At 34.5% G+C, this 13307-nt stretch overlaps 1 protein-coding gene across 1 annotated transcript in view; it reads right to left on the bottom strand.

Annotated features, from left to right (window-relative positions):
* Positions 1-1570: 1570 nt before the first annotated feature.
* LOC145263126 (uncharacterized) overlaps positions 1571-13307 on the bottom strand; it is a 96812-nt gene continuing 85075 nt past the window's right edge. The window contains exon 2 of the mRNA XM_080120066.1: positions 1571-8045. Coding sequence (XP_079976192.1) covers positions 6895-8040 — 1146 coding nt within the window. The 5' untranslated portion in view covers positions 8041-8045 and the 3' untranslated portion in view covers positions 1571-6894. The remainder of the gene's footprint in view (positions 8046-13307) is intronic.

The following is a 13307-nucleotide window of genomic DNA, read 5'->3' on the forward strand; positions in this document are numbered from 1 at the left end:
ATTAAGAAATAAAGATAAATCAACAAAGGATAGTGTACAATCGTTTCAGAGACGATATGGCGTATACTTGTATACAATATCTTCATCAGCATAATAAGGAGACACCAAAATATCAATTAATATGCAGCATTGAGAGAAAATAAGATTTAGCATCGCATCTATAGTTGAGTTATTTATCCAGGTCTTGGAGATATAATTAGAATTTGGAGGAAAGGGGTCCATATATTTGTGGACCATGGCTAGCTGGCGATCTTTATATATATATATATATATATATATATATACATATATATATATACAAATATATATATACACATACACACACATATATAAATATGTATATACGCACACACACATATATATACAAATATATACATATACAAATATATATACACACACATATATATAAATATATATATACACACATATATATACATATATATATATACAAATATATACATATATATACAAATATATATATACACACATATATATATATGTATATATATACATATTTATACATATATATATATATACATACATATATATATGTATGTATATGTATACATACATATGCGTATATATATGTATATATATATATATATATATATATATATATATATATATATAAATATATATATATATCTATGTATAAACACATTTTGGAAGTGTATTTTACTTTCTGTTTGTTATCACACTTTTTCTACTGTAATATGTTGAAACTATTAAAAAACCTAAACAATTATATAAACAATTAATAATAATGGCACTGCACCCAGTATTATTCAAATGTTTTATACATATATATATATATATATATATATATATATATATATATATATATATATATATATATATATATATATATATAATGGAACATATGAAAGGTATTTGCAGTTTCCAATTTTCGGATTTTAATCATGTCAAATTACACTTTATTTCCTTTTGATGGATTGATTGTCGCTATTTCTTCTGATGAGGTAAGGGCATAATATATTTACTGATTGATATATTAATTAAGTGATTGATTTCGCGCTACGAAACGGATACTGCCAAGAATTGTAAATATCAACTGAATTAAAGGAATAAATAGTACGATGGTCAACATCATGAATTTTGGAATATAGTTTTTGTCATTTATTCACTATACTGCTCTGCAATTACATTGAGCTTCTTAAATAAGGATCGGTATATATTATAAGAAAATATATTTCTACAGTCTCTCTCTCTATATATATATATATATATATATATATGTATATATATATATGTATATATATATATATATATATATATATATATATAACTTTTTTCGGTAATAAATGTATAAAAGTTTTTAAGATTTATTTTAATTTCTTTTGCTTGAGGATTTTTTCTTGGAAGTGATCTGTAAATTTTCTGATAAGCTGCATGAGCGAAAAAGATCATAGTAATTATAAGTCTATTCTTGGTTGTTCGTTTATGCGTTAAAGGGTTGTCAAGAGTTTAATTGAATTTATTTAAGATTCGGCAATTAAAATATGAATAAAAACGTAGTCACTGGAATTTAAAATACCATTGTTTTCGTAAGTAGTCAGAGAAACAAATTAACACACACACACACACACACACACACACACACACACACACACACACACACACACACACACACACATATATATATGTATATATATACAGGCGGCAAAAAGAAAGTACGCACTTGTACTTTTTTTCAAAAACTGCAAATTTAAGCTAAATTCAATGTAAGTGTTTAAACAAACTACGCCTCATTTGATTGGCCTTTTTTTCCTTCTATAATATTTTGTTCAAATTCCGATACAATAACCGATTCCAATTCTGATTCTTTATAAATCTTTAAATATTCAACCATAAAATGTTTATTTTACCCGATTACCGTTAAATGTGTATATATTTTCTCGAACGTAAAACACTGTAGTGGGAAGGGGTGTCATCTATATTTTTTGTTTTTAGTTTTAAATCAATAAATATTCATTGTCTTTATATTACAACCAACGGTGGAAGATTTTGTTTTAAGCAAAATCAAATAATAATAAAAAAGATAATTAAAGGAAACGTTTTTTGCACCGGAAAATAATTTTACTATACTAATACCTCCAAAAGGTCTGATTTTTTGCGATTTTTGAGTCTGTTTCCGGTTAATCGTCCCAAAACTAATATATATATATATATATATATATATATATATATATATATATATATATATATATATATATAAAGCTGAATGTGTGTGTGTGTGTGTGTGTGTGTGTCTGCTCACGAATAGGCTCCTATATGGTTGACTATTTTAAAAAACTGATTACATATAATGATAGAAGATGTATCGAGACACAGGAATGGGTATGTTTGTTCTGGCAGAACGGTGGATGATTAAAATTGTGGTGTCTGCGTTCGCGCCTGGTCCACAAAGTATGGAAATAAAAAAATTAAAAATTAAAGAAAAAACGTTTACAAGTGTTTTTGATATAGATGTACATAAGAATACTTTGATAAGTATGTTTTAACTTAAATAGGGATGGTATAATAAAATTGTGGGGTCTGCGTTCGCGCCTGGCCTCCATAGAATGGAAATAGGCACAAACTTTAATAAAGACTTTTCATATCTATCTGCGTAAGTATACTTTGATAATTATGTCTCAGTTTGGAGAAATATGGTATAATAAAATTACTGGGTGTTCGTTCGCACCTGACCTCCATAGAATGGAAATATGTCACAAAGTTTAACAAGGTTTTTTATATAGATCCACAGAATATTGTAATAAGTGTTTCAGTGTGAACAGGTATGGTATAATAAATTATGAGGTTTATCTATTTTATTTTTACTTACATCATATGTTGCTTTGGTTCTGATACCCCCAAATTCGAAGCTATCTCTTTACAACCCCTCCTTTTTATAACCTATCATACTTTTATAAATCAGAGTCCATTTTTTGTAGGCTGTTTTTGAACCCAGTCAACGACGGGTACTTTTGCTAGTATATATATATATATATATATATGTATATATATATATATATATATATATATATATATATATAACAGGTAGTTAATAAAACATGTTAAAGAACACTTTGAAAAAGAGTTAAAAACATATTTAATTTTAAAAAGGAAGCACAAAATAAGTGGATAGTCCTTAATCCGCGGAGTTTCGAAGAAATACTTTCCTTCTCATCAATGGGTAGGGATTAGCAAAATGCAGGATCGGATTTTGCTTGCAAAAGTATTTAATAAAACTACAAGTAAGTCATAGATCTTACTTAATAAAAAAAAGTGAAGCAGAGGGAATAGGGGGAAGAAAAAGGTTATTTCGAGCTTTTACATCTGGTTGAGATTATAAGCTCTATTTCCTATTTGGTTTTATCGAGCTTTTACATCTGGTTGATATTACTTTATAAATATTAACTCCTTAATATTTAGAATATACCTTAGATTTGCCATCTTGGATTATCTTGGTAAACTTAGGTGTAATTCTTATTTCATTATATATATATATATATATATATATATATATATATATATATATGTATATATATATATATATATATGTATATATATATATATATATATATATATATGTATGCGCGCGCGTGTGTGTGTGTTAATAATAGGCGACATTGCGTAGGTAAGGAGTAAACTCTCAAATGCCCAGGCAGCAAAAAGTACCTGTAGCTGTTACATAGCCATTTATCTCTAACAATATAACCACTATAGACTGAAGTGTAACACGCAGGGTTACAATCACTACCAATTTTTTTTCATTATTCTAGCTTTAAAAAAAATTATAATCTCCCCTCCCCCATCAGCCATACTTAATCGATAGTAATTCGAATATTAAAACAAATAAATTTAGAAAGGTACGTAAAATTGTCGTAAACTCTTGAAAATTCAGTATGTTATTGCTAGACATCTTCTGAGATGACTGACCAATTTTTATACTTTCAAGTTCAAATGAACACCTACAGCACAGTACAGTTAACTTACAAGAGTAGCAAACTCGAACACCTACAGCACAGTACAGTTAACTAACAAGAGTGGCAAACTCGACCGAAAACATAACTTCCTTTGCGGCAGCAATTGAAATATTATCACATTTGCATGAATCTGTCTCAAGAAAATAAAATTAGAAACCCTATTTTTCAGGGCGAACATATATGAAGTGTTTTCAATAAGTTTCTGTCCTTTTTTTTCGTATGGCCACTTTTATTGATAGAACACACATGAAATTCTAGTTCCCTTCGAAGTAATCTCCCTCAGCTGCAATGCACTTGCATCGTTCCAACAACTTATGGAAGATCCCATGAAAGTTCTCATGTTTGAGCGTGTCTATGACCCTCGTCATAGCCTTTTTCATCTCCTCAATTGTCTCATAACGACAGGCTTTAAGGTTTTCCTTTAACTTAGGGACAAAATTTCTGTTGCATTTTTTTTTCTAAGTTTAAAATAAAACATTTTATTGTATATTGTTTTTCTAAAGTGATCTAACGTTCAGATTGCATTTTTGAAATTCACTAGCTGTGGCAATCAGACTTTAGTAGGGTGTATTCCAATTCCTGCTGTAGCTGTTCATTTTAACTTGAAACTATAAACATTGGTCAGTCATCTCATAAGATGTATAGCAATAATAATACTGAATTTTCAAGAGTTTACGACAATTTTAAATGCCTCTACAAAAAAAATCTGGAAACTTATTTAAAGCACCTCATAACATAGTGGCAAATTCGACCGAAAACATAACTTTCTTGACGGCGGCAATCAAAATAGTGTGACATTTGCATGAATTCATGCACTGATCCGAAATCTGTCTCAAAAAAAAAAAAAAAAAAAAAAAATCAGATGCCCCATTTTTCAGGGCGGACATATACGCATTCCCTCCTCTTTATCAAACCAGTACTAACTTTTAGATTATACAACTCTCTTTTTTTTCCAAAGAAAATACTTGTTAAATTTGCATCAGGGCGTTCAGTTTTGGATGCGAGTTTAACACGAAAATAATCATCTACTTAATTCATCGACCAATCATGATAAATAAACTTAAGGGAAATAGTTCATGATACACTTACATAGCAAATGTTATCCTTCTGGAAAAATTGAACTATAAGATTACATATAATATGATAGCTGTATTTTTTTGCTTCCCCACGAGAGCAAATTAGGCACAAGGCCATGTTTTTAATGTGGAGAGAGGGGAGGGGGAAACCAACTCCCCCGAGAGATGGGGAGGAGGAGCTGGTACTGCCTCTTGGTATGCAGGGTTGCCCCTACATAGACCAGAAACTGATTGCCTAAAAGGCAATGGTCTTTTAGTGCAGCATCTGCCGGAACAGATACTATACTTTGATCTTTGTTGGAGCGGCCACGAAATATGATGGCGTTCAATTGGTATGATAACTCAAGATATTTTTTTTCTACCCAAAATAGTAAATAACAAATTTTATGTGTGGCGAAGAATTTTCCAGTAGAATTATTCCACGTTAAAATCATGTTGCAAATTTAACACATCCCTAAAAATTGAACAAGCCGATTAAAAAAAAAAAGAAAGAAATAAAAAAAAGACATGCTTAATCGAAAATAATTCGAAGATAACAAAAATTAGCATAAAATTAGAGAGGTCGTTGTTTATGTCTGCCATTTTTTTTTCCACAATATAAATTTTCTTCCACGTCTCAGTTAGAGGAATAATATTATTCATACTTCTATGTATGTTTTAAATATACATTTTTAAATAAGAGGTTGATGTAGTTTGATTGAAGCATTGTTTAGTGTTTATATAAAGGCAATTTAGAGAAGACAATACAATACAATGAAAAGGTGTAACGGATCGATACAACCTGAAGCAAATTAAGACATTTAATAGTGGAATAAGCTATGCAGATTCACCTTTTTATTAATACAATATATATGTATTTTTTTAAAAAATACTTTTAACATTGTATTGTGTTTATTCTTGCGTCAGTACGGTCAGAAGTTTCGTATTGTATGATGTTTCGGGAAAATTTCCCTTCCTCAGATATGTGTTTAACCTTAGTTCAAACTACATACATACGAAGACTATTGTAAACGCGAGGTCAATCTGAATAACTTATTCCACTGTTATATTGTCTGCATTCGTTGCAGTTTATGTCTATTCTTTGCATCTCTGCATTGTATTGCCTTCTATAAAATACCTTCATGTATTTATTTTTAAATAATGTGATTTAAATTATCATTGACAAGATTAAAAGTAAAATCCATTCTTTTAGAATTTGAACTGTTGGAAAAGTTTGAGATATATCACACAGTGTCCGAGAGAATAAATGAACAATCGTATTATTTGTAGTTGTCAGACTTCTGTTTTCTTTTTAACTGTTAATTTTACAACGTTTTGGTCGATGCAACCTTCGATCTTCTTGTCGAACTCGGGGATTTTCCTGTCGAACTTGGGGATCTACCAATTTATTCATAACGCCGCTACACAATGACACGTGGCGTGGTAGATAGAGTACTTGGAAAAATTCAATTGTAAAAGTTGCACTTCTGGAGGTTGAAGGTTCTATCCTCAGTGCAGACAACACTAAAAAAATACAATTGCGAATTACTCAGGACTTCTACCCAGTCATGGCTGACGAAACGAGAGCATGCTACCCTCGTAGATTAAATAAAGCGTTCCGTTCGAAATTCCGTGCAGATTCCCGAGTTCAACAGAAAGATTCCCGATTTCGACAAGATACACCCGAAGAAGGCCAGAAGTTACATCGCTCGAAACGTGAAAATGACAATCAAAATAAGTATAGTAGTCCGAAGATTGCAAATAATACGAATAGTCAATCCTCATCTAAAAAAAAAAAAAAAAAAAAAATCAGAAACGTAATTTGAATAACATCTGTCTGTTTTCTTTTTTTACGCAAAAAATGTGAAAATGGTTAAGGATAATAGTGATAAGATAGCATGCATCGATTGTTGTCCGCTGGCGTTATTTTTGGTCACATAAGATGGAGGAACTTTTGGGGAAGACGCTGCTGAATCTTGATCCATACGGTTAATAATTACGTCTTTAGACTTTTGCGGAAAGCAAGCGTTTGTTTCACATTCAACTTCGTCAGTGTAGCGGTAGTTTTCCAAGGAGACTTTATGCTTCAATTTCGCGAAGATACACCAGTTGCGATAGAGCAGCGCGTCGAACGACCATTTCTTAGCGGAGACCGTATTCACACCGGAGTCTATCACGTCGGCCGCTCTCTTTGTCGGCGTAACTTTGTTTGTAAGCGGCGAGTCTCTTTTTGCAGAGGAGGAAAAATTGATGGCCTGTCGGCCGCGAGAGAGGCCGAATAGTTTGCAATCGCAAGAGAAGACGTTGGCATAAAATTCGAAATTCGAAAACTCGTTGGTGGAGAAGTCAAACACGTTACAGCCGATATCGTCCACGTTATTCATGAAGAAGTCCACGTGTTTGATGTTACCCATGGAGGAGAAAACGGCCCTGCCGAGCCGACCGATCTGGTTAGAGTAGATCGAGAAAGAATAGATGTGGGATAACTGATGAAAAGCTTCGGCTTCGATCTCACCGACGTCTGACTTGAACAACGTCCATAGTTTCAGTCCCCGGATATTGTTGAAGGCGTGCGTTTCTATACGGCCGATGGACATTTTGTAAAACATGATAGTGGACACGTTTCGGATGTAATGGAAGGCGCCAGTCTCGATAATGCGCACAGAACAGAACGAGAATGAAATCTTCTGAATGCTGCTGAGGTTCCTGAAGGCCCCGTCTCGTATTGTGCCGATTGTACAGTTCTCAAATCTGATGGTGTTTATTCTGAACAATTTGGTGAGGGCGTCGGGAGAGATTTCAGGAAAGTGGACCTCCGACAAAGACAGCGACTGGGTATCGGAAGGTAGGGAATCGGGAAACGATGAGAGTTTTGAGCAGGAGACAAATCCGGAAATACATACGCAGGATGTTGAGCAGAGTTTGCGTGCGCTTAATTCCGTGCAGGAAATTAAAACCAGCAATGGCACCATAAATAGCGTAAGTGGGTGATCCATGGCAACTGAAAAATATAAAATTAAAAACAATATAAACTCATTAAAATGATATATGTATGCATATCTCTCTACGTATAAAGTGAAACACACACACATTTATATTTTTATTTACAGAAAGTTTAGATAAGTCATCGATACCGTCGGTTTAAAACGTGATAATAGGGGACCATTTCATACTCTCTTCAGCCGATACTTGATATGGGTATCTAAAACTGTCCCCTATTATTGTTATGTCGTAGGTCGAACACAAGAAAGTATTTGCTAGTTATTAATCTGTCTGTCGATCTATCTATTTATCTATGTGTATTATCGATATATCTATCGATCTAGTTATCTATTTCTGTATCTATCCATCTTGATCTAGCTTTCTATCTGGAGAGATAAATAAGAGATGAATATGAAGAATGTTGATAAAAGGCTGTCAAAATATGGCAGGGCTGGATCGTAGACAAGTTTACCGGAAGTAACTGGCCAGCTGACGGATCTACGTGTAAGCTACGTGGATCAGGTTAGCTGGAAATCATAGGAGTTGGCATTTGAACGTTGAGCAGACGGTTTAACAGGTTGTCCGTCCTTCACTGATGATGGGGATGACGTGTCTTAGAATGGAAATCCAGAATTAACCACGCAAGCAAAGATATTCTTCTGCAATCGACACCTGGAAAGTGAATAAAAACTATATAAAACCAATCAGCGTTCTTCGAAGTGAGTGGATATTCGTTCAAACAGGTTCCAGGCGAACATTTACCCTTAGGGACAAAGTACTATTGAAAATTTAAGTCTGATCCGGCCAACCAACAGAGGCTCTCATAAAGACACGAGGACGCGTCTCATAGACCTACTGACCGAACATCGGTGGATGAATACACCGGGCGTGGTCGTTATAAGCGAACTGCGATCGTAACGTTGATATGCAGATTATGTTAATGCACACTAATAAATATTCCGTCTTTTCTATTTTCTGGTATGTCAAGCGTTTCAGTTTTTTTTCTTCTTATTTCTTTCATTGACGACGTTTGGTGAGTAAAATGTCAACACGTATTTCGAACTTACGTGCAGAAGCTTGTTTGCATACAAAATGTGCCGAGAGATTATATGCACGCACTATTTCGCCTGAAAACGAGCTAAATAGTATGGTATCCGTTCGAAATTCAGTTAACGATTAATAGAGATTAATAAGAAATTAGTCACCAGGATACCACATTTACTCTAGTAGTTTTCTTGGAAACTACTTGGTAAATCTGACTGAAATGTTGTATGGACCTTTGTTATAATACTGAGCAGCGAATTAAATATTATAGTATCCATTAGGAATTATACGGAATTAACATGGATTAGAATGTGTAAGAAGTCTATAGCAATGTAGAATACCGATGATGTTTTCAAAGTCAATTTCGTTTGTTTTCTTTTTGAAAAAGAGATTTTATTTTCGAAATATCAAAGATATTTTCCATGCTAGTTATATTAAAAAAATAAGCCCATATATACTGATTTATATATGAGACTGATTTTTAAAGATAAATAGACGTACGAAAGTTTCTAAGGTGCAAGGTACTGGGGCTGCTGTATTGCCATTTGGTGAATGGATTCTAGATACAGCAATATTCTCTGGTGGGACCTCTCGATGCTATACTAGTGGGTAATTGTTACGGCTTTACCTTATCATGTGTTACAAAATAAAAAAAAATATTCCTGTTCTTTTCTTTCTTACTTTCCCTCTCTATCCTGCTCTAACCAAGTATGCCGACCTGTTCCACAAATCCCAAAAATCCAGAAAAAAAAACTCGCATAAACCTAGAACCCCATCTTCCAACGTAGACTCCTACTACCATGTCTCCTTCTCCAACATCAGGGGTCTACGTTCCAACCTTCCAGAGGTTGAAACCCAATCACAGGAGACGAAACCAGACATATTCTTCAATGTCCATAACGTGGAATGGATGACCCACTCAAATAAGACAGACGATGAGGGGAGGTCCTGTCATGATTTTGCCATTGCTTATGACCTCACTCAATTGTTCGCGAGCCGACCCGTGTGCCCGATACTACAGGTCAGTATATAAGCCTTCTAGACCTTTTTCTCTCAACTTCCCCTTAGCTATGTTCATGTTCCGTTCTTTCTCCTCTAGGATCCTCCGACCACTCCGTCGTATCAGTTAAGATAAAAATGACATGTAATAAGTCCCCAGACGTACCCCTCCACCGTACTGTATACCAATACTCCATGTCTGACTGGGATAGCTTCCGTACATTCATATCTGATCTACTGCTGCATTCCATGTTTAAAAAGGATGTGTCCTCTATAGTATCAGACCTGACCGAATGGTTAATTGTAGGCATAGACCGATTCACACCATCTAAAAAATTCCAACAAAAACATAATAGCCAGCCATGGTTCTCCCCAGAATATGCTGCTGCCACCACGCACAGAAATCACCTTTTCCATAGCTACCAACGTAATAGATGCACTGAGACTAAAGCTGTTTTCAAGAACGCCAGCAACCACTGTAAAAGAGTAATAACAAATGCAAGAGAGCTATATGCTCAGTCCGTTAAATCCAAAGTAGTTGATCAACGGCTTGGTTCCAACCAGTTTTGGCAAATAACAAATAGGATCCTGAACAGAAGTGTGCGTTCTATCCCAACCATTATCAATGGACCAGAGGTCATCTCGTCAGCATCATACAAGGCCAAACTATTTGCCAAGAACTTTGCAGCTAATTCTACCCTATGCGACAAAGGCTATCAACTCCCCATATTTCCTCCTATAACACAGAACATGCTAGGTAACATACAAATATATGTGCATGAGGTCGCCAAGCTAATCAAAAACCTTGATTCCAGTAAAGCAACTGGCCCTGATGGCATCCCAGTTATAGTGTTAAAAAAGCTTCAATCAGAACTTGCTCCCATACTTACGAAACTGTTTAAGCATTGTCTTAAGGAGAAGTACTTTCCAACACTCTGGAAAACCTCATCAGTTTGCCCTGTATTTAAGAATTCAGGTGATAAGTCATATCCCTCTCGGTACAGACCAATAAGTCTCCTGTGTGTCATGAGTAAGTTGCTGGAATCCATATTAAATAAAGAAATAGTCAACCACCTCAGCAGAAATAAACTTCTTAGTCACACGCAATATGGTTGCCGTTCTGCAAGATCTACCGCAGATGTGCTAACGGTTATATCTCATAGTGTTAGCGAATCTCTTGACAAAGGCTTCCTTTCTAGGGCAATTGCTCTTGACATATCAAAGGCCTTCGACAAAGTATGGCATAAAGGCCTACTTCACAAGATTTCCAGCTACGGTATAACTGGAAATGTTTTCTCAATCATTAAATCATTGCTCCCTGATAGGCTCATAAGAGTAGTGGCGATGGACAAAAATCAGAGGCCTGCAGTATTAATGCTGGAGTCCCTCAGGGGTCCATCCTGGGCTCAACTCTCTTCCTGATCTACATCAATGATCTCCCTAAACACATACTTAAATCATTCGTTGACATCTATGCTGATGACACGACCATCTACGACAACACAGCAAAGGCTGTAAATGTCAAAGTTCTCTCTGATTCTCTATCCTCTGATCTCGAGCACGTGGTTCAGTGGGGGAAGACGTGGCTGGTTACTTTTAATGCATCTAAAACCAAGCTCCTATCTTTACATCATCAACGCTCTGATCCCCATCTGGCATCAATTGAAATGGATGGCTCTTGTCTAGGAGAAGCCCCATGTTTTGACAAGCTTTTGGGCTTGACCTTTACTCCTGATATGAAATGGAACACGTACATCAAGTCTGTTGCCAATGTCGCTGGAAAGATGGTGGGATCCTTCTACCACTCCAGAAGATATCTCACTACTGTTGCAATTCTCTATCTATATAAAAGCCAAGTACGTCCAAGGATGGAATACTGCTTCCATATCTGGGCAGGAGCTGCTAAAAAGCCTATCCTGCCTTGACAGAGTACAAAATAGACTTCCTGGCTTAGTGGGGGATGCCCTTTTCTCTTTCCTGCAACCTCTCTCCCACAGAAGAGACCTTGCGAGCCTGTCTTTGTTTTGTCGTTATTTCCATGGCAAGTGCTCATGTGAGCACCAATCCCTCGTCCCCCCTCGCCAATCTTTTACGATAAACACCCGTCTAGCTGAAACCACTGTCAAAAATGTTCCCCACTCTTTATCTGTGCCTAAATCAAAATGTAGATTCCATGAACAAAGCTTCTTTCTTAGAACTACACGCCTGTGGAGTGAAACTCTCTTCCGTCTGCCTGCTTCCCACCTGACTACAACCTGGATATCTTCAAGTCCAACGTAAACAAATTCCTAATTAACCGCCCCCTTAAGTAGATGCTTTATTAAATCTCAACACTAACGTACTGTACATGCAATAACCCTTATCCCTGAGTGGCTTCCGGGCCTTGATAACTGGTGACCGCCTTGTAAAAAAAAAATAATAAGATAAACAAGACATTTGTTCGTTTGTCTCTTTTTGTGCATGCGTCATATTACGTCAACACTTCGATATTTTACATTGCTACATCCGTTTATATTAGCTCTGTGAATTATCCCAAACTTCTTGTTTGTTAGAATACTCTCATCGCTGTCTGAATTATGATACACAACCTATTCAAGAATACTGACAGTAACATAAAGAACATTCGTGTGAAATTTTATAACAATCGACCCAGCCGTTTTCGGGTCCATAGGAAACGTACTCACACGCAGAAAGATTCTTATATATATATATATATATATATATATATATATATATATATATATGTATATATATATACTCTATTATATACACACATATATATATATATGCATATATACTTTGTTATATATATATATATATCCCGTTTAAGAAACTAGTTTCTTATTGTTGAGCACTTTCAGTCGATTAATTAAGTTCTTATGCGTAGATCATCATATAATGATGAAATCACTCTGACAGACATTTAAAAAATAAATGTTTAAAATTCCACAACATTTCTCGCTGTACTCTATTATATATATATATATATATATATATATATATATATATATATATATATATACATATATATATATATATAACATAGTATATATACATATATATATGTATATATAATAGAGTAATAGAGATATATATGTGTGTGTGTGTGTGTGTATATGTATGTATTGTGTGTGTTTATATGTATCACTAAGTAATAATGATGATAGGAAATGTGTATTAGTCCTTCTTTACACGCTGCAAATTCAGATGTGAAAACACTTTTGCAACTGTCTGGTAT

This window comes from Euprymna scolopes, chromosome 38, assembly GCF_053919585.1.
Source record: "Euprymna scolopes isolate OS-2025 chromosome 38, ASM5391958v1, whole genome shotgun sequence".
In the NCBI taxonomy this organism is placed as follows: Eukaryota; Metazoa; Mollusca; class Cephalopoda; order Sepiida; family Sepiolidae; genus Euprymna; species Euprymna scolopes.